This window comes from Harmonia axyridis, chromosome 3, assembly GCF_914767665.1.
Source record: "Harmonia axyridis chromosome 3, icHarAxyr1.1, whole genome shotgun sequence".
Lineage (NCBI taxonomy): Eukaryota > Metazoa > Arthropoda > Insecta > Coleoptera > Coccinellidae > Harmonia > Harmonia axyridis.
The window spans coordinates 9,353,912-9,377,990 of NC_059503.1; the positions used below are offsets into that span (position 1 = coordinate 9,353,912).

Sequence of the window (24,079 nt, forward strand, 5' to 3'; positions counted from 1 at the left end):
AAAACGTGAAATTTGGCGGTCACCAAATGTGTCTATAAATAAATCGATTGTGGCACGAGCTGTGTGATGTTGCGCCATCTTGTTGGAACCACAGCTCCTGGACATCATGGTTGTTCAATTCAGGAATGAAAAAGTTAGTAATCAGGACTCTATACCGATCACCATTGACTGTAACGTTCTGGCCATCATCGTTTTTGGAGAAGTACGGACCAATGATTCCATCAGGCAATAAAGCGCGCCAAACAGTCATACACTTGAGGATAAGCTTCACTCCAAATGCGGCAGTTTTTTTTGTTGACGTAGCCATTCAACCAGAAGTGCGCTTCATCGCTAAACAAAATAAAATGGACGTAATGTGCCATACGTATTCCGCACAGAACCATTATTTTCTAAATAAAATTGCACTATTTGCAAGCGTTGTTTAGGCGTGAGTCTATTCATTTTGAATTGCCAAACCAAACTGAGAATAAATCACTTGACAGCTGTTGAATCGGTCACTATCTTGATCAGTTATGCCAACTTGAAATTATATTCCTCGAAAAAAAACACCCGTTACTTTAAAAATAGGCGATGAATTAATAGTATTTTCTCTTTTGCGCCCTCTCCCAGGGGTTAAGTGTTTCGTCCTGAGATCGCTGGTGGATTCTTCAGTTAGGCTATCCAGCGATCTCTGTCTAAGACACACCCTCTCACAACATCGTGGAGAGGTGACTATGTTGCGTTGGAAGTGTTGAAACGACTCCTTTAAATCTGCCGGGGCCGAAATAAAGTGACGCGAAAACTCATAGCGCCATCTGTAAGGAGACAGTCACTACAATCGGTTTTTTTCAAACAACAATTACATCTACTTCTCATATGTGAAGTTTGACTAAACATGGGTGGAGGCTTCTCATTTTTATAAGGATAATTGAATACCAAGTGTATTTCGAATAGAATACTGACAATATACAGGGGGTGCCATTTGAAAATAAAAGTGAGGGGTAGCTACCTCAGGACTGTCAAATGTAAGAACCTTTTTTATACATGATTGGAAAGGTACTTCGATGTCAGTTATTTTTTCATTATCTTGTCAAATTAGCCAGATATTGCCTGTATATGATAACTTGGGACACCCGGTATGTAGTTTTGTATTTGCAAATTATTACAACTCCGACAATCTTCTTATTCTTCTTGTAGTGATAAATTAAAACGAAATTTGATAGAAATCACAATTGTTGGAATTGTTGGTCGCTATAGAAAGGTATTGTATGTCCATGAAAATTATAGTTTAACAACTTATGAAATATCAGACAGTTGACTCAAAAGTACTAACTCCTCCATAAACAAGGAAACTATGCAGGAAAAGTAATATTTTGTTGATTGATATGTGTCCGCAAAATCAATATTTGCTGTCAATCGGAGAAGAGATGAATTATCACAATTCTTTCTCGAGATTGATTTCATTCTGACAAATCACATGATATCTAGTATCAATGTGATAATAGTCTGTATATATATATTACATTTTTCTATGTATTTATAATCAATGTTTCTTTCTATAATTGCAGTTTTCATAATCCAGAATGGACATTTTATTAGCAACTTCCGCCACAACATACTAATGAATCTTTTAAATGAAAATAAATTCTTAAAGGCGTCATATTTCACCAAAAAAATAGATCAAGTATCCCACTTCCATTTCAAACCCAACAGGAATTGTTCCAATCTCCAAACGGAAAGCATTTGTGACAAATCAAGAAAGACACTCAATATTTTTTCATCCCGAGAGAAAGAAGAAAAGTCAATCTTTCAGTCCCCCCCCCAAAAAAAAACACTCCTGTGAAGATTTTCAATCCAGGGTAGTAGGCAATCACGACCGCTGCGCTGCGTTCTAATTAAAAAAAACAGACAAAAAAAACTATTTCAGGTCAGTTGTAATAACATACAGTGAATAACGCAAAAATTACCCCTGTTCTGACCCCCAAAAAAAATATTAGTAGTGAATATAGTAAAAAGTATGAATAATAATGCTGCAAAGTTCTCAATTCTTCACATATTTTAAGTATCGTAATAATCTAGTAATCTACATTCCAACGAATCTCTTAGATGTAACAAAGGTCTTAGGCTCATAATTCATCGAAAAATGGATCAAGTATCCCACTTTCATTTCAAACCCAACAGGAATTGTTCCAATCTCGAGATGGAAAGCATTTGTGACAAATCAAGAAAGACTTTCAATATTGTTTCATCCCGAGAGAAAGAAGAAAAGTCAATCTTTCAGTCCCTCCCCAAAAAAAAAACAGTCTCCTGTGAAGATTTTCAATCCAGGGTAGTAGGCAATCACGACCGCTGCGCTGCGTTCTAATTAAAAAAAAAAACAGACAAAAAAAACTATTTCAGGTCAGTTGTAATAACAGGCAGTGAATAACGCAAAAATTAAAATCGATTTTCCGTTTTCAATGATCTCTGGAGCTTTGTCAGCATCCGATGCGGGACATAAAAGAGGGTCCAATTTCATGCTTGAATAGTCCAGGGATTAGGACTACCTGTCCGCCGTGCTTTCATCATGCTGATTTTATAATTCCGAATTTATCCATGAGCTTCCTCATTTTTCCTCAACGGATACCTAATAAAGGGGGTTTCGGCAGTGAGCGCCTTAAGGAGTAATAATTTCCGAAGTCTACGGCCCAGAAGAATCGAGTACACTCGTCTCGGGCAACTTTATTGGAAAATATGCTTCCTTCCGGCAGAAATGAATTCAGAAAATCGCCCTAATAGCCTGCAAAGAATGAGAGAACAGAGGCTCGTAACTAACCGGGGGATGCGTCCTGCTCCAAAACTTCATTATTTCGCAATATTTTTCCCATATCTAACGAATTTTTGATGGGACACGATTAAGGTCGAGATAAGTGACGATTTTGGTTCTCTACATTGCGGGAGTTCTGATTTCTGTCGTCTCGTAATGGAAGAATGAAGCTGGAGGGGTGATTTTTTTTTGTTCGTGAAGGAGGGGCTGCATCGGAGGGAAATTTAATGTGACTTGCATTTTCGAAATATACTTGCATTACTAATCGTTGATCCTTCAGAGAAAATTTTAGGTTTCAATCTTCCTAGGAAAATTTGATGTACACTGCGCAAAAAAATTAATGCACATTCTGAAAATCTCAATTTTAATGAAAGTTAACTCTAAATTGAGTTTAAAACTTTTTTTTATGTTCTCTCGGGAAGTTTTTGAACGAAACAAGACACATTAAATGGAAGAAAAATTCAGTATTTCACCGAATCTTATGTGAAAGAAGAGAAATAAACAATTTCCAAAATACTGGAATGCTGATAAGTATACTTGGTATTTCCACCCCTTGCGTTAATTACAGCTCGGCAACGACGGTTCATACTCCAAATGAGTGGTTTTAAAATGTTCTGATCTAATCCTTCCCAGATTTCTCTGAGTTGGATTCCTGAGTCATTAAGAGTAGCTGGATGATTTTCTGAACTTCTCAGCCTTCTATTGAGGTTGTCCCAAACCTGTTCAATTGGATTGAGATCTGGACTTCTTGCTGGCCATTCCATTCGAGAGACTTCAACCTCTTCAAGGTACTCCTGAATGATGCGCGCACGATGGGGTCTGGCATTATCGTCCATAAAAATGGAATTTTCATCAATGTATGGGGCAAATAGCACTACATTCTCTTCAAGAATGTTCCTTATATACCTATCAGCATTCATAGCTCCATTATTAATGACCACTAGGTCTGTGCGAGCAGTCAAAGATATTCCACCCCATACCATAATCGATCCTCCCCCGAAACCAGTAGTATTCAAGGAATTTCACTCAGCATATCTTTCATGTGGACGTCTGTATACAAGGGAACGTCGATCACATTGTTGCATATTTCGAGTTGCATAGCGATCGAATGTAGAAAATCAAACGGAAGAAAAACTATTGATCACTAGAATTGATCGAGAACAACTGATTTCAGAATGAAGCCAATACATTCAAAATCTGATAATCTCATATTTTTTTATTCCTGCTAAGAAAAAACATCTGTATTGAAGAAAAATGTTGAAAGTGGATAACATATGCATGCATAATTCTGATAAAAATAATTATCATTGAGAACACCTTCAGTTGTAGAATAAATTTGAGATTTCCATAATGTGCGTTAATTTTTTTGCGCAGTGTATTTTAAATTGACTATAGACAGCGTATAGTCGTTGCAATGGTATGCTCTTCAAATGGCATTATATTGACAGGCCACTAAGTGAGTGTGGTGTAGAAGAAACCATTGACCACTTGGTGAATACTTGTCCAATTTATAAATTCTATGGTGGTTTCCACGCGAACCATTCAGTTTCAGGTCCATTTTTAGAATGGGTCGCTTATTTCAAATCAATATAATAGAAACTAACATTCATTTCTCTTTTCTGGTTCTTTTCTTCTTTGTTCTCAGATTTAATCATAAAGTTTTTAACCGTTGGTGGAGAGGAAGAATGAAGAAGATTTTGTTTGGATTCCATATAATTATGTCTGCTTATTGTGTAAACAAATTTACAAATAAGTCACTGCACCTCTACAGACAGAGTTTTTGCTGAGGTTTTTATCTTTGCTCTTGTAAAGGGTGTTCTTTTCAGAGCTATAGAACTTTAAATTGCAATAAAACAACGATGGATCATTCGATTGACATGAACTTTATTTATCCGCAAGATAATCTTGTGGCATTACATTTTGAATATGATTTCTGGCATATGATCGCCACGGCTGGCTCGGATGTAGTCTAATCTGGACGTCCAATTTTCGATGACTTATTCCAACATTTGTGGCCGTATATCAGCAATAACACGGCGAATGTTGTCTTCCAAATGGTCAAGGGTTTGTGGCTTATCCACATAGACCAATGACTTTACATAGCGCCACAGAAAGTAGTCTGGAGGTGTTAAATCACAAGATCTTGGAGGCCAATTCACAGGTCCAAAACGTGAAATTAAGCGGTCACCAAACGTGTCTTTCAATAAATCGATTGTGGCACGAGCTGTGTGACATGTTGCGCCGTCTTGTTGGAACCACAGCTCCTGGACATCATGGTTGTTCAATTCAGGAATGAAAAAGTTAGTAATCATGGCTCTATACCGATCACCATTGACTGTAACGTTCTGGCCATCATCGTTTTTGAAGAAGTACGGACCAATGATTCCACCAGCCCATAAAGCGCACCAAACAGTTAGTTTTTCTGGATGTAACGGTGTTTCGACATACACTTGCGGATAAGCTTCACTCCAAATGCGGCAGTTTTGTTTGTTGACGTAGCCATTCAACTAGAAGTGCGCTTCATCGCTGAACAAAATGAAATGGACGTAGTGCGCGATACGTATTCCGCACAGAACCATTATTTTCGAAATGAAATTGCACTATTTGCAAGCGTTGTTCAGGCGTGAGTCTATTAATGATGAATTGCCAAACCAAATAGAGAATAAATAACTTGACAGCTGTTAAATCGGTCGCCATCTTGAACAGTAATGCCAACTCAAAGTTATATACCTCGAAAAAAAAAACCCGTTATCATTCGTTGAAATGCCCAGTTTCCTCTGCTAATACTGCGATCACATCTGTACATGCATTGTTGTTTAAAGTTGAATTTAATATCGGTATGTATAGAGGGTGGTTCCGAAGGGACCTTCAGATGTCAAGACAGTTTCGAAACACTGTTTGGTTTATGGTTGGAGCCTCAATTGAGACTCTTCAGGGTGATTTGTCCGATTCGACCGATTCTAATTTGAATGATGAATTTGTTATGGCTCATTCAATTCTGAGGAAATTTTGAGAGTAGTACAATTGAATGAGTATATTTTAACTCTTGTTCCAAATTCTGTCTTAATGACATATTGATTGTGCTGGTTGACAAAGAAGCTATATACATAGTACAGGGTGCGCAAATTTCGATGTTTTAGCCCTACAACTTTCAACTCAGAGGGTATAAACAAAATCTGATACCTAATTCTTGTTCTCTGGATCTTCTGGTAATACAATTTTGGCGGCAGTTTTAGAATATATCGAAAAAGTCCAAGAAATGGTTTTCATCGATCTTAAATTGAAATAGCTTGAGATAGCGTTGAAGTTGAAAATATCAGAAGTCAGTGTATTCACTATTTTGCACAATCATTTCTCTATGAGAAAATTCTGATCGAACTTGGTGCTTGTTTGATTAAAAGCAACAACTCATCATCGAAGAGAATATGAGTTGAGTAGAAGGCAGTCGGTGAAAGCCTTCCAAAGCTATCAAAATGCTAAACATTAGCTGGAAAAGTTATAGCATCCGAGTTTGAAGACGTGCATGATATAATCTTCAAGGACTTTCCCGACAAAGGTAGAATAGAGAATATGACATACGTCATTGAGAACATAAATTAAAGAAAAACGTTTTCAAAAGCAAAGGAAGCAACTTCTTCAAAACAATAATATACTCCTCGTCACCAATCGAATAAAGCTATGGTGAATGAACGACTTGCTTGAGCACCCAGCTCATTCTCCAGATCTGGCTCCCAGTGATTACTAGCCTTTTGCAGACTTCAAAAGAAATGTTTCAAGGAGAGAAATTAGCTCTAATGAAGATGTGATTGACGAGATTGAAGCCTATTTTGAAAGCAAAGACGAGTATTTCTGCAGAAAAGGGATTGAAAAGTTGAAGTAGATATGTATCGCACTTGAAGGTGACGAATAAATTAGATTTTCTAAGGAAAAATCTATTTTTTCTGGTTAGGCTTGGAGAAACGAGTCCATTAAAAAAAAAGTGAAAAATTACGAACTTTAATTCAAAAGGATGAAAGAAAAAATATGTATCGAAGCCTCATTCAACAAACTACCAAACAAATTCAAAAGGAATCTTCCTCTACCTTTACTGTTCCTCATTAGGAAATCGAAGGCTACTCCCGAGGCTTTCATATTACTCAACGAAGTCTTTTTTTTTTTCGTCCAATTACCGTGAAACTCAAAGCACTAACCCTGACATATTTATAGATTCTTTTTACCATGTTGCACTTTTCAGTTAGTTTATTGAGCTGTTCCGGACGGAGTTGCATGGAAATCTCCATATCAAAATGTTTGAGGCACGCCAAGAAAAGAGCCCAATCGATATCTCCCTCACTTGTCGGTCCTTTTGCGTTTTAAACTAACGAAGAGACTCCTTAATGAGCACATCGCACGGTGAAATTAATGAACGAATTATTTACGTCTATTTTCGCATGAAATGTTTCAATTATCGGAGTATGATAGATGGCTGGGCATATTTTTGGTCAATTAAACTAAACATAATGGTCTGCGTTGCGGGATTATGTTCCACCTTTATTTCACCCAGGTATTTTAATGCGATAATTAAATTGAAATTAAAAGTAGTTATTTATAATACAAGTGCAGAAGGCATTGTCATTCTTCCTCGAATTCAAAATCAAGTTAACATAAAAACTTAAGCCGGTTGATCACTAGCAATGTCAGAACTTCGTTGATTGGGTCATTGAAATGCATCAAAATGATTCGGAATTTCATCGGAAATTCATTTTCAGTAATAAAGCCTATTTTCACTTCGGAGGCTACGTTGATAAACAGAATTATCGCATTTAGGGCTCTGAAAATCTAAGAATGATTGTTGAAAGCCTGTCCATCTCCAACGTGTCACTTTTTGGTGTGATTGGATCTCATATATTCGAAAATGAGGCTGATCCAACTTTGGCGGTGAATGGATTGCGCTACCGAGCTATAATTAATATTTTTTCATGGCCGGCATTGATGAATATTGATGTGTATGACGTTTATTTCCAACAAAACGGCGCTACGTGCTGAAGAAGCAACGAAACAATTGCAATTTTGGAAGAAAAGTTTAATGGACCTGTTTTTTCTCGAGGAGGTTATCACAATTGGCTACCTTGGAGATCTTGTGATTTAACCCATTGGACCTTTTTATTTGAGAGATGAAGTCCATGGCAATGCTTAACAATTGATTCTAGACCTTGAATATGTAAATCGTGAAGTTATTAAGGTCACACAGCTACAAATGTGCGAAATGGTCATAGAAATTTCCATGAAAAGGATATGGTTCTGGAACTGTAGCTGTGGCGGCCATTTGGTTGATATCCTTTTTCATCTTTAATAACATACCTCCTGTTTACAAAGAAGTAAATTGACGATTGATTTTCTCTTGAATATACTCGTTTTTATTTTTAATACTAAAATGAAACCTCTTATTGGAAAACTCTTTATATCAAAGTGGTCACCCATCCAGATAATGACCCCGTGCAAATTGTTTTAATGAGACCAAAACAGAATCAAGAAATACTTTGTTAGGTACTTGAAAAAATTCTGAGCTTATTCTTCAATTTTTATTGTTCCTCTACAAGAATAATTCTCGAAATCCTTTTTTGATTCACATGTTCCAAAATAGTTTTTTCTCAAAATTCGAAAATTGCATGATTTGGTCAATTGATTTCTAAAAGTGGGTACTTGTAGATGTGGTCACCTACAATTTTGGTACTGTAGGTACTGTAATTTTGATAAAGAATAATTATATGGAAGAATAAGATAGAGTTGACTTGGTTTGAATTTTATTCAGGAAAACATTAAGAATATTATCCATTTTTACTCATTTCTTAACTTTTCCGAATATTTTTTTAAGATAAATGATTCACTTCAAGAAAACTCACTTCAATTGTCCTAAAATGAATAGGCTATAATATTTTGAAGTGATGGCAATATTACACGTTACAAATAAGACAGAGACAGTTTGCATAGAGTTTATTAAGTCACAAACCTTGTTTTCAGTTCTAAAATATTCAGCTATTTACAACTATCAAATGCACAATAACAATTTTCAGTCAATGGTCATTATAACGAAGATAACTGGAAAACAGATCGTGTTATCAGATAAATAATATACATGGGTATGATTCCGATAAAAATATGTTCAATGTGAGGAATTTGGTCCCTTTGACATATTCAGAATGAAAAAAATTATATGGAAGGGAGTTGGTCCATAACCAGAGCAGCTCAGTTCACACAAAGCATTAATTACGCATAACATTGAAGAATCATTTTACCAGGTTTTTAAAAGTACACATAAAAATTGTGTTATAAGGACATAAGTCTTCCTCGTCATTACTCGCAGGTAAAAACTGATTTTGATGACACAACTTGACAATTTCTAATCGTCGTTGAAGGGTGTTCACGATCGAATGGCATAACCTACTGAGTATAAATGACATAAAAGTGTCAAAGTTGCCTTTATACAAGGTGTTCAAGAAAAGAGTAATCGCCTTTAAGTATAGGTAGAAAACTGAAAATTAATGTTATCTTCAATACTAATTGGTATGAATCATTTTACTATCATCCCCTATGAGGATCAGATATAAAAACGAATTTATGGAATGTATCAGCTTCCAAAACATAATCGAAAAAAATTTCATTACATTGTTGCCAGTGGTTTCGGCAACATTGTAAAAATAATGTGTATACTGAATATTTTTCCTTCAATATTGATAACGTAAGGTTGACTTGTTTACTGAGCATACCCCAATTATGTTTCAGTTTTCTACCTATCCTAGAGACTGTGTCACCTTTTTTGAAACACCCTGTACACATAATGAATTGTATAAATTATATTGGAAAATCTTTTACATAATTGAAATAATTTTTGTTCCGAGTATAAACATACTTGCAGGTGAATTTTCATTTCACATTATTTTGTCTTTAACAACTGTGATATTTTCGTTGTGTTGACTTTTCCTTATAACATGATTCTGGTAAAACAATTCCTACCAAAAATTCGGCTCATTCCACATCCTGCTACTGCTTGCTACACAATGGAATCAGTTAAAAAAAGGAAAAAAGGATTTATTCGAAAAAAATCTGACCGACCATGAAAATTTAGAATGAAAAAAAATACCAATATTTTAGTAAACCTGACCACTGTATCCACAGGTGATAATCAATCATTTCAACAAACAGTATCCCTGCAACGACCCACTGCTAAAACAAAGCGTGTGTAAATTACCGATCCAAAACCAAAACCGCTCTCAGTATCCCACAACAAATAAAAGTTACAGTCAGCGTTGGAACTCAACCTCAACTATATTTCTCTTCAGTCGGGACTTCCACAGAGGATCCCCGCACATAACATAAAACAACGGGTCGAACGTTCTCGACGATGTGCTTTCCAGCTATCGCAGCGCCTGCTTGATTTACTATCACTTGAACCACTTGTAGCCGCACAAGAAGCATTTATATAAAAATAGTTCTTTGGCGCCGAACCGCGCTACAGTTTCGGTCCAAAACGACGCACTTTTCGTCCGGCACAGAAGGTATAAACTATGGCGAAATACCGGCGCCTCGTTCCGTTGAAATCTGTTAAAACAGGAGCAGCGAAGCACCGACTAATATAAGGGCCACACTACACGAGAGTCCCGTCTGGTGGTGCTTGAGAATAGGCGGTGCTGAATTCTGTTGGAGCAGGCTGTCGGCTGTGTCGTCGTAAACTGGAAGAAGAAAAACGAGTTAGGTTAGGTTTTTATTATGGCTTGCCTTGATGTATGATATATTTTTCTTTAGTTATGTGTGTTGGTGAAGTGAAAGCAACTTATAATATTCTCATGGTATATTAATTGAACTAGCCGTACATAATTCAAATTGAGATTTAGAGCAGAACAAATTTTCTTTAAATTATTAGATATATTGTGGAAAGTTCAATAAGAGGTTTCACAATAAAAATTATACAATTCTGAAGGGTTGTGATGAAAATACTGTGTATTATTTTTTACATTTCTTTTGTAATTTGTGTTCAATAGGCGAGGTCAGGTTAGGTTATCTACTAGGGTCAGCACCTTATCGTGGTGGGGGGCTTGTAGTAATTACCTGCTGTAAAGTAGACAGTTAAACTAAAAATAACTAGAAAATGTGGCATGGCTTATCCCAGCCAACTACATTCCACATACCTCAACAATATCATGTTCCCTCAAACACCACATTCTGGCCAATACTTCTCCCACTCCTAAAAAAATCCTCAAATTTCTACCTCTTCAAGGGACAGGTTCAAGTAGAAGGAGTAAAACAAGATGAGAAGCAGAGCAGCCAGTTTCATTCACCAAAGATGAAGTAGAGGCGCAGAACCGACCAGACAGAGGCCATAAAGGTAGGTGGAAACTGGAAACTATTGACAGGTTTAGAAGAACGAGACACAAGAGGCCGAGAAGAAAGCAAGAAGATGCCAACATTTAAAAAACTCTACTCTTATAACTTCCAGGCACGAACTTAGGTGAATCCTATGCTGTGAGGAGTTAGGATTTGGTTTTGTCGTGCTTGTTCACAAAGGTCTCAAGGCTCTCGAGACCAGGGTCAAGGGGATCTCCTTGTGGAAGATTCAATTCGAAGGGATGAGACCTGCCGACCAAGTCCGTTCGGGGAACTACCTCAGGCTTTAGTTCCGTAATCAGAACTATGAGGGAAACCACAGAATGAGGAACCTAATAGGTGGGAAGTTGCCTCGCGCTTTCATGGCTAACTGGATGGCTTTAACACCAGAAACGAATTGCTTCAGACCTATCCCATATTCCTTAGGGGAGGACAGTGTCCTACAAAGACGGGCATTCCGCCATAGAGTACCAAACCCTTGATGAGCCTGCCACACTGAAGCTGAATGCGTTGAAGAGATTGGCATCCTTGGAACTCTTTTCTACGGATTCGGCGTAGGTGTATTGGAGGTTTTTAGGGAATATGCCCTTAATTTGAGTCTTGCACTACCCAACAGGTGTCGACAGTTGCTTCATATTGACGAGATTTGTTGGGTGTCCATAAAGTGTATTTCCCTCCATTTAAAAGAAGGTTAGGTTGAGATAGGTTAGGTTATGCCATCAAGGTTTAGAAATTGTCGAATTGTTTTATTGGAATCAGTGCTGATTGTTGAATACTGAAAAAAATTAATGATACTTGATGGCAAGTACAGCTGTTGTCAGTAATGGTTCTCTTGTATTCTGTAGAAAGAATGTACTTTCGAATTTGTTTACAATATAACGAATAGTGAGTCGATTGATTGAATTCTTATTGAATATCTATTATCAGCCACAAATGAGAACTGTATATGATGAAACGGCTAATCCCTTCATCTTGCCACATTTTGTCCAACAATTCTGGATTTGCTGCTTACAATAAACTCATCGCCTATTCCATCATTTCCCATCTCTGCGAGATAACCAAAACCAGTGGCCGTAGTTCAACCAACTAAGCCCAACTAAACCGAAAAGAATCCTCAATCATAATGTTGTGAATTCTACCACAAAGTATGCGGATGCATACATCATAGCTGCTGCAGGAATTATTTCACGGTGAAATATCCTTATTAGTCATTTTGACGCTGCGAAAAAGGCGCATACATTTTTCTTTCAGAGCCGAGAGCAGGACCAGACGAACATCTTATACTTTCATTGCTCACGTACGCGCTATGAAACCGAATCTTCACATCGCTGTGGAGTGGATGATGAGAGCAAGAGAGGAAAGAGTGCGACAGAGAGAACGCGATCTCTGTGTGCATAATTGAAAATGAAATATGTCGGTTATACGCGAGAACGGGTGAAAAAGTAGGAAAAGCTAGAACTTACTGTGCAACATCTCGTCCTCCTCTGACGTTTCGCCGGTAACTTCGTTAGACTTTTTCTTGAATTTGCCTGGAAAAAAATTGTGGGGGTTAGTTGTCATCCGGTAATTAGGAGTAATGCTGGTGCACGAAGGGTGAAAAAAAATTTTTAATGAAAATCTGAGTAACTCAAATGATAATTTGAATTTTATAACATAATTTTTGTTACTTGTTCTATAACTTTCATCGTATCGTTGAAATCTTGAAATTTCAGAAAATAGTTAATCAATTTTTTGAATTTATTCTTCATGAGTAATACAAACGAGAAATGTCCAAGATTTTCGATCGAATGAAAGATGATGATTTCGACTATCAAAATTGTAGCAGAAATGATCGATCTATGAATGAAAAGCTTGATATAAACACAAATAATATAATAACATATGAACAGAATAAACAACAACGAATGATATGGTGCTAAAAACTGCTTGAGCTCCTAGATTATTTTCTCTGTAATTACTAGCTTTTTGCAAACCTCAAAAGAATGCTCCTAGAAAAGAAATTTGGCACTAATGAAGACGTGATTGTCGGGAATGAATCCTATTTCAAAAGCAAAGATAAATTTTTCTACAGAAGATGATTATGTTGGGGAAATAAGTCGAACTTTCAAGTAAAAATTGTGTCTTTTCCAATAATTTTCTACTAATATATTTATGATCTGATCGACATTATTTTTTTGAAATCTTGAAAGAGAGAAATCAGAGTACACAAAAGTTAGACAGAACATTGAATTCATTCGGTTTAAAAAATTCAGGACCTCTGGGATTGGCTTTCTGATTCGTTATTTTTAGAAATCTTGGATCTTCGAGAAATCACCAACAGTAGATAATTGAAAAAAAATTTCTTTTTCATACGAAATGAAGGACTTTGCTTGGACTGCCTATTGAGTTAATGAAAGTTGCAAATATACCTATCCGTTTCACTATTTTTTATTATTTTATCGATTTTGCTATATTTGCATTAATTCTAATCTTTGTTCTGTTATTAATTTTTTTTCTCATTCTACATGATGAACAATTTCCTTTTTGAAACTAATAAACTCAAACTAGCAGATAAAAAAAACCTACCCCTCCGTTGAAAATTTTTGTACAGATTTCAATTTGTAACGACAGGCTCTAACAGTCCTGGAAATTCTCTTATTGTCAATTTTTTTTTAAATTTTAACATACTGGTTTTGGGACTAGATTTATATTCAACATTCAACTTACCTACACATTAAGGCTAATGTAAAATTTTTTAATATTTGTGATTTCACTCACAGAAAACCATTTTACTTGGTTTTCTCTATTTTTTGAATATTCATTAGTCCCTCATATGTATGTTTATGTATATGTAAACTTTGATGATGAATATATTATTATTATTATTATTATTATTATCGGTTGATTAAAATGAAGGTTATTACTGAAGAAAATACAAAAAGGAAAAAAATTTCCAAGTTTGTAATAATATTATGTATACGATATTAATTATCTATCTGGTTAATGTATCAGCAAAAATGCCATCAACATAACCATTGTCAAACAGAAGATTTCCACGCCATTACGTAGGAATCATAATCGAAAGTAACCCAAGGAGAATGCATGTCATAGAGGAAGAGTAGCGATATACCAGTTTCACCCTTGTTAAGGATCATCAGTACCGCATAACTCAACCCAAGATGCGAACAAACGAAATAGCAGGCACCTTATTGATATATCGTATCGTATATGATAATATCGTATGATATTATTACAAATGGGAAATTTTCTTTTTCTTTGTATTTGTATTTTCTTCATTCATTATCAAGTACCAGCCATTTTATTTATTAAGGTTATTACTGTTATCGACACGGATATTCAAAAACATCCTTAAAAAGTGAAATCCACATTTGGGATAACTGAAAATTTTATAGGAACTTTAACACTGTCCTTTCCATCAAACAACTCTCATTGCCCCAACAGAAAGCGAACGGATATAAATTAGTTCGGTGAACTCCGTTGGCAACGCTGGATTCTAAGTGAAATAAATTATTACATCGCATGTTTATATGACGTTCCACCTTGATCCATTCTCTAAGTGACTAGAAGTGTGCAGAACACAGCAGTCAATCGTGACAGTCAGCACCATGCTGTTTTCCAACAACCGAAGGAAAACGGATGGAATCGAAGTTGTTAGCGGAATCGACAGAGCTGGCCTTCGAACGGAAAAATGAGAAAAACGAGAAATACTTTGGTGTCCATCAGACTAAATAGAATATCAAACTGAACATTCGGCTTTATTCGAGTGAACACCTGGAATGGCTGAATGAATACTTCTCGGAAAACTGTAATAACATCTGCGCTATATTCAATTATTGTTCTGGACGTTGTTATGGCGACTGCAGCGAATTCGGAACAATGACAATTTCCAGGTAACCCCTGTTTGAGAAACAGACGGGGAAAAATGAACGTTTGAATTGGGATTCAAAGGATGGGTTCTAAGGAATGAAGTTGGCATTTCCGCTCTGAAACTTTGCTACGGTTTGCTGACATTTTCGAGCTTTCGTTTCGTCTATATTTTCAAATGTTGAGCAGAGAATTGTCTTGAACGATAAGGTTCGATTCACCAATGAGAAGTCCGTACTGAACTATCAACCTGCAAGGTAAGTTTTCATGAAACCAAAATAAAACTTCCGAAAGTTCAGACACCGACTTGTGCAAATGAAATTTTATATAGGTTTAGAAAATACATTTTGAAAGGAAGGATATTCAACGTTATTTCAAAGAACACACATATTCTAGTAGAACAGTTCAACAAACAACATATCTATTTCGAACAAACGAGTGTTTTATTCAATGGCTGAGTGAGGATGGCCACAAAGCACTGCTGTGGCTTGATAAAGATTCAATTAGTCGAATTGGTCAATTTCCAAACATGGGATGTTGTGAGACTAATGCTACCCTGTGGCCATCCCCTCTCAGCCATTGAAAGAAAAGTCTCGTTCATTCAATATCGAATTGCGCAGATGTTTGGTTTGATTATTGCACTGTTGCACTGGGTCACGAGCATTCGCTAGAATAACGTTGTATATCCTGTATTTTCAAATCCATATTCCTAAAAAGAAATCCACAAAATTGTACTCATAACTCTCGTCCCAGAATAAAACTGTCATTTTGTGACAAGATCTGTATTTTCAAATTTTGAGCAGGGAATTGTCTCAAACAATAAGGATCGATTCACCAAGAGGAATTCGTCCCTCTCTATCACAAAATATTTCGAAAAAGAACTATCATTCTGCAAGGTTAGTTTTTATTAAACCCAAAAACCTTCACCGAAATTTGAGACATTTGGAAAAATAGGATATCAAAGTTATTCCAGAGAATACACATATTACACCGAAACAATACGACAATCAAAATATCGATATCGAATAAACGAGTGTCTTATTCAATGGCTGAGTGGGGATGACCAAAAAGCAGCGCTGTGACTTGATAGAGAGTCGATTAATCGAATTAGTCGATTTACAACCTAATCATGCGTTGTAAGACCAATACTACCCTGTCGCCATCCCCACTTAGCCATTGAGAGAAAACACTTATTTATTCAATATTGAATAGTGCGGTTGTTATTTGGATTATTGCACTGTTGCACTGGATCATGAGCATTCGCTGAAATAACGATAAATATCTCATGTTTTCAAATGTATATTCCTAAAAAAGAATCCACAAAATCATACTCACAATAATCCAAAAGATACCGAAACCACCTTCGCTTCTACTTGATCTCAAATCCCCCAAATTCCGAGGCCAAATCGCCCCGAACAACCTTCATTATGCATATCAATCACGCAATACCAACATCATCATCGAAATAATTTTTACACCTCCATAGAATTCTAATGTATAAAGGCCCTCCTCTCGGACATAATCGATTCCTGTTTTTTTTTTGTTTCATTAGCGAGTCCTGGAACATAATCGATTCATTTTTTTTTCTTCATTAATGAGTCCCCCGCAGCGTCGAGTTGTGCTTATCACAGGAGATCAACTAAGGATAGGAGGTATGATAAATGGATCAAAGCTGCCAGGAAAAGCTCTTCTGGATAATCTTTTTTCACTAATGGAATTCGTCGGATAACTCTTCAGAAATCCCATAATCAGCCCTGTTGTTTCCACCGATGTTAGCAACCCTTTTTTGAAGGGCTAAGACGCCTTCCCCTCCCTTATTTATCGTCAAGTTTGAAGCGATGGCCAGGAGCGTATTTCCTTTTCTGTGCAGAGCTATCGACGATGCCATTCTAAAAATGCACTGTTATGAAAATTTCGACATTTTATCGAAAAAGTATCGTTTTCAACGTTAATAATGCTAATACATCAAATCTTCAAATTCGTGTCATTGCCAATATTTGGCTTCAGTTACCTGCATCTTGCGTTATTAAACTCTGATCAGGTTCCACTAGATGGCGTTAGAAAGATGAGATTTCGTACTACAAAAACTTTTCTGGGAGTTTGGTGATTTATTGACTCAGTTTAGCTCGAGCGAGGGTCAAATTATCAAGAGATCCTATGGCATGTCTGCTTATTTTATTGAGTGGATATTCTTCCGGAAGTTTTTCCCAATGTTGCTTATGCTTCATGTATGTGTGATGGAGATAATTGTCACTGTATCAATTAATTATTTGAACTTTGTTTTGCGAAATAATTTGCTCTTTGGGTTCAATAACAGACTTAAAAACTTAATCCAATTTCCTCACAATTTCGTCGATTCTATTTTTATCTGAATATTGTAATCATAAACATTTCTTCGTGTCCAGAGAAAAACAAAATGAATATGTATGAATATCTGGATATAATAATAATTGAAAACCTATACAAACTATCATTTTTTCTACCTTTTTGATATGGCGATTATGTTTGTCTTTTTCAGTATCTTCCAATATTGAAATAGTTGAAAGGTTTATTTATCCTACGTAGAATTTAATATTCAACCCATTCTTTTCCAGATACCACAGTTTTTGAGATCTAAGGATTCAGCATTTCCACTTTTATAAATTGAATAAAATTTCTGAAGAACGAAAATTATTAAGAATTTCAGTGTTTTCGTGCTTATCACTGATCATATATCCTATTCGAAAGAACATTCATAGTCCACTGGAACATTGCAAAAATCAAAACATCTGCACGATACGATATCGAATGTTCTCTTTCAATGGCTGAGCGGGGATAGCCACTGAGCATGGCTGTGACAGTCGACTAGTAGCATGGCACCTATTACAGGCATTTAGTCTATGGTATCATTGGTTCCATCGAAAATTAGTTGTGTTGCAAAAATCGCACCGCTCTATTTTCAGTAATAGTCCAGAAAAGAAAATGAATTTCGGACACCCAGTACAGTTGAAAGGAAATACGCATCCCGGCCAGATTAATTATGTCCCGCGAAGATACCATCAAGATCCGCGCCGAAACCGCCGCACCAAGAAAGAAAAAGTCGAAGTAGCAATTGAAATTAACAATGTTTTTTTCCGCTTCCACGTCGCGAACTTATTAATCACGAATTCGTGTCTAACAATTGGATAAAAAACGTTATCTTGGAGTAATTAATTTTCGGCGGCGGGAGAAGGGGTGCTCTGGCGATGAAATTCGCGCCGGATAAGAACTGGAAACAATGTTCTGGATAAGTAGGTTGAAGTGTTTTCGGAGTAATTGCTGGAACTCGAGTTTTGGCGCTTTATGATCCCTCTCGGGAGTGTTTGAGAATGGACTGTAATCGAAATGGTATTTGATGTCGTGTCTCGAACTGGTATGGAGTTTCGACGCTCCGTTTGGCTGGATACGTCATGTTCGTCTGGATAAGCATTATTGGGTCTCATTCAGGTTTGAGTTTGTCGTCAACAGATGAACATTCACATATCAGTAATTACCGACTGAAAAAATTTTTTCCTCCCAACTCAAGGAGCCTTCATGTTGTAGAGTTACAATATTCTAATATTATACTGCATCTTCACGAGAGTTTAACAGACGTTCAGAAAATATGATCTCTTCTTCAGAAACTAGAAGATGTTAATAACTTCCTACTAATTTGTAAGAATATCTATCGGGAAGTATTTTGATCCTTTTGCTTTCTAGAGGACCGAAATTTCTTCCTTATGCCCTTTGTCTAATTTTTTCCACTTTCTCACTTCAAGCTCGACTCCTCTCTCATGGATTTTCTATGGTCTCTTTATAGAGGTACTCTGTCAGTCTTCCTGACAAGGATTTTCAATCATCTCCTTATTCCACTCGTTCATCCTTTCGATTAGGTGTTTTGTTTGTTTTTTGATCATTTCATCAATGATTACTTCAGGTAATCTATTTTCTCCTAGTTGCTCACGTGCCATGAAGATCCAATAGAAGGTTTAATTATCTTGTTTAGTACACTTTGTGAGGTCTTCTTAGGGTTTTCCTTTCTATTATGAGCTTTCTGCTTATGTGTTGCTCAGAATTACCGCCACTTATTATTTCAACTTTGTTTAATAAAGTTAATCTGCTTCTAGGTTTCAAATTGCTGTGTGAAACTCAGTTTTTCATCGAGTATCACCCTTTTTTTTATACATTCATTCAATTTTCTGATTTTCGATAATTCTGTTTCCTTCTGTCTCCCAACAGAGCGATCAGTCTCATCAACTTCGAGATATCTGAGCAAAATATCAAAAAGTTGGGGCCTATTACTGAACCTTGAGGTTCACCTGATTGAATATTCTTTTTGTCGATCTTCTTACTATTCTTGTGGATTTTTCTCGTCACCTTGATTGCTTATTTGAGCTTCTTCATTTTGGAAATCAATCCTTGATGCCACATCTGGATTTCATTGAAGATTTACTATGAATGGTAATAATTCTGTTTCCTTCTCTCCTGTTATATTTCGAAACAGATCGAGGAAATACAAACTCTAGTTCCATCTGCCATTTTTATTAGTTGTCGTTTGGATGTAGTGAAATATGGAAATGAAATGAATAAAAGAGTGTTCGTTTTATATTCGCCGTCCGTCTCAGAGTTCTTGGAAATAACTACAGCTGAATGCATGGAATATGTCGCACTTCCTGGCTTCAATTCTGCATGGATTCTACTTGATAATCAATTCCTTGAATTCTGGTAGAACACTGCGGATTTTACACAATGGAGTTTCATCTCCTATCTCCCACAGCACATATATATGATCTCTTCTCAAGAAAATTGATCAATAGATTCTTGATGAGGGTTTTTTGAATTTGTTTTTGAAATTAGATAATGCCTTTTTCTTGGAAAATGACGAAGGTACGTGATGAAAAATAATATCTCAAATCAATTCAGTTGAATCAATTCAAAAAATAATAACATCAATTTGAAAAGAATATGAATGAAGCGGAGTGATTTCATCATTTAAAAAAAAATGTTTCATTAAAATATCGTTCCACTAAAGTCTTGTGGTTATAAAGTTTCAATACTCATCTGTTGTTCACATCAAATAAATGAATGAATTATGGTTACATCGTAGTGGCCTTCGAAAACATTTTTATACATTCAGCGCGGGATTGGAAATTTGATGAAAATTGATTAAATTCAATTAATAATTGTCATTTTCAAAATTTCATTCAATAGAATTTTTGATAGTTTCTTCAAAGAAACAGTAAATACTTAATGTTTCAATAATTCATTAAAACCTCGTATGAAGTGGACCAAAAAATAATTTATCCACAGAATTGTTTCATCACATCAAGACGATTTTTTTCTCCTGAAAGAAGCCCATACTTCATTGAAATATCTTCTGGTTATACCTTCATTTATTTACAATTTTTCATTCACCCTAAAACCAGAAAAGCGTTATATCTCGCATCATAATCCCTTCACTCAAAAAGTTGATGTTCCTGAAGTAACTTTTTTCCCGGCTTGTTCAGTTGATTCTAATATATTCATTCCTAATTGGAAAACACTGCAAAAGGATCTCACCGCATCAAATAACGTTTTCCGGATTCCTCGAGCAACAGATCCACATTATTCCGAAAATTAAAATTCCTAAGGGAGATAAAAGAGAAGTTTTCTTTCATGCTGCCCGGCCCTAGGAAAAGAACAGCCAATGATAAAAATTCTAAATAAAGCAGAGAACGGTCGAGAAAGAAAGAATTGCCTAGCCATATATTCGAATGATTCCACATGGGATTATACATTTAATGGAAAAACCTTTGGAATATTTTATTATTTATTCTAAGCCACAAAATATCTGAACTGGTCAACAAAAACTTTAAAAATAATTGTCATTCCACTTGAATTGAATCCAGAGCTTTTCAATTCATTGAATATAATAATGAAGGTTTAATCTGTCCTCAACCTGAGTCCGATAAAAAAGTAGGTATTTATATGATCCTTTCGAAATTATTTGTGCTGATGTTAACAAGTGTATGGAAATTTGTTCTATAATGAAAGATTTAAAATAACTGCCTCAAGCTTAGTGCATTATTCCAGTTAAATTTCCTCATCAGTACCATAGAAGATTCAAGCAGAATATGAAAAATTCGAACAAAAAGTCGAACCAATTTGAAATTGATCGTATAGATATATCAATAAGTTTAAGTGAGGTTCGATTATAATTTCAACATATTAAAATATGTAGGTACTTACTTTTTCTTGTGGAGCCATTTGACAACTTGGAAGGTCTAGGTATTGCTGTAAAAAAGAATCCTTTTGAAAAAGACTTCATAATAATCGAATTCAATAAAAATAGTCAATCATAATATAATTTGACAAAATAATTGATTTTATGAAGGAAATGTAAAAATTTTTCTGAAGAATCGAATACACCCCTCACCAATATCAGTTGTTTTTTATTCTTGCCATTTGAATAGTCTTTCAATCAAATCTACGTAAACCTTACAATCAATGCCGTTGAAATGAAATAAGTTATAATGTACAGGGCGTTGCAAGATATCGAAGTTGTTATTACTTAGGTAATGATGAAGGTGATAACACCTATCGATAAAGCAATGGTTTCTAACGAAGAAACCAAATTTCCATTAAAATCTGAGATCTTTCTACCGATCTGAGAAGGGTGGGAATTATGATTGCCTGTTTCCTTTCGTTGACTTTTAGTGAGGATATATTGGCTGAACGGGCCTTTATAGGGAAACCATCTACTGATGATCATAGGAAGATTCGATTTGAAGTACAAGTTTTGGACGCTCTCATCTGGTTGAAGATTCTTCGTAGTCAAGGGATTTTCTAGCTAATAGATTGAGGTGTGTTTCCGCAAAGAGTTGAGCGATTTCTGAAGAATCTTCCCGAACGATTGTAGGTTCGCCTCAAGATGGAACTGGTCATTGTGAATAAACCAGATCACATTGAAGGCGATACTCTGGAGAGATAAGTAAGTTGTGGAATTTCGTTGACAGACAATATCCCTTAGACACCATGATATAGGGTGTTTTTTCAGAGTTATAGAACTTTAAATTGAAATCAACGATGGATTATTCGATTGACATGAATTTTATTTATCCGCAAGATAATCGTGTGGCATTACATTTAAAATAAGATTTCTGGCATAAGACCGCCACGGCTGGCTCGGATGTAGTCCAATCTGGACGTCCAATTTTCGATGACTTTTTCCAACATTTGTGGCCGTATATCGGCAATAACACGACGAATGTTGTCTTCCAAATGGTCAAAGGTTTGTGGCTTATCCGCATAGACCAATGACTTCACATAGCCCAACCGAAAGTAGTCTAGCGGTGTTAAATCACAAGATCTTGGAGGCCAATTCACAGGTCCAAAACGTGAAATAAGGCGGTCACCAAACATGTCTTTCAATGAATCGATTGTGACACGAGCTGTGTGACATGTTGCGCCGTCTTGTTGGAACCACAGCTCCTGGACATCATGGTTGTTCAATTCAGGAATGAAAAAGTTAGTAGTCATGGCTCTATACGGATCACCATTGACTGTAACGTTCTGGCCATCATCGTTTTTGAAGAAATACGGACCGATGATTCCACCAGCCCATAATGCTCACCAAACAGCCAGTTTTTCTGGATTTAATGGTGTTTCGACATACACTCGAGGATGAGCTTCACTCCAAATGCGGCAGTTTTGTTCGTTGACGTAGCCATTCAACCAGAAGTGCGCTTCATCGCTAAACAAAATTCGCTTATAAAAATCGGTAACAACGGCAATCTCATTTTGGGCCCATTCGACGAATCTACGCCTCACTTGATGATCGTTTGGCTAAATTTGATGAATTGCCAAACCAAACTGAGAATGAATCACTTGACAGCTGTTAAATCGGTCGCCCTCTTGAACAGTAATGCCAACTTAAAGTTGTATACCTCGAAAAAACACATCCTTTACAACAGACGCTTTGTTAATGCTGCTCTCTATATCTGCTCCCAGATACTTGATGGACTTCATCTGCATGATTTTGTCGCCTGACTTGCATCTCATTGGTCTTCTCGAAAATTTCATACATTTGGTCTTACTCATGGAGATTTGCGTATTCATGAGCAAAGCGGTAGAAGTCTTTAAATGAATACACAAATGTAGCCCGAAATAATAAAAGCGAATGAAATTCACCCCCATTTTCCCATAAAACTAATGAGTTAATCAACAAATCTTCACCGAACTGGCGCGAACAAGTTTTCCCTATTGAAAAGCGGGGAAAACTTATTTCGCACCATTCAGCTCGAGTAACTCAAACTGGCGCAATAACCCCTGAATACGCACAATCTCCTTTCAAATTACTGCGGTTAAGCCACGTTTAAATTTCCATTCGAGTCATTAGTGAAAAGATTGCAAACATGAATAAGTCCCACTTGAGCCATTAACATTTATTCCGCCATGATGCTCTTAACGAATGGCGTATCTGAAAGGGCGAATGGGGTGAACGAAGTACGAAATTCGAAAAAAAGTTTATGTAGTTTTCAATCACTCGACCGCGTAGTGTTGGAGGTATCACCAGGGCTCGTTTGATGTAGTCAGTTTTTAATTTCAGAAATGGAGGTTCTTGGAAACGCGGACAAAGATGTGAAGGGTGGGTATTCATTTTTCTGTTTTCGCTTCTGGTGTGGTATTTGTTTAAGGTTTGTGTGCACGCATTTTTTTCTTTCATAACGGAAAGTTTTCATACCTGTGAAACCACTAACGTTGAATTGAATTTGGTGGCGGAGGTGAGATAATGAAATGGTTTCTTCTTATACTTGTTTTTCTTTCAATATAAACTATAGAGTAGTTACCTAATTTCGAAATGGCAACATTTTCTGTGAGAATGAATATTTTGATTTTGAGTGAATATTTCGTATGAAAATAATGAACTTTACTGTTCAATGAAACTCGAGATATCTCGAAAGCTCAGAGAAGAATTTAAGGGATGATTCACCATCGATTTGCAAATATAACAAAAAGAGAGGTATCAAAAAAAAGTTATAGAGAAAGTTAGACAGAGATAAAGAAATGGTAAAATATATAGAGGGAGAAAAA

The 24,079-nt window shown here is 36.2% G+C and overlaps 1 protein-coding gene across 1 annotated transcript in view; it reads right to left on the minus strand.

The window, feature by feature from the left end:
* Positions 1-8,743: 8,743 nt before the first annotated feature.
* Positions 8,744-24,079, minus strand: part of LOC123676478 (neurotrimin-like) — a 121,198-nt gene continuing 105,862 nt past the window's right edge. Inside the window, exons 8-10 of the mRNA XM_045612380.1 lie at positions 21,236-21,280; positions 12,610-12,675; positions 8,744-10,494 (exon numbers count right to left, since the gene is read on the minus strand). Coding sequence (XP_045468336.1) covers positions 10,367-10,494; positions 12,610-12,675; positions 21,236-21,280 — 239 coding nt within the window. The 3' untranslated portion in view covers positions 8,744-10,366. The remainder of the gene's footprint in view (positions 10,495-12,609; positions 12,676-21,235; positions 21,281-24,079) is intronic.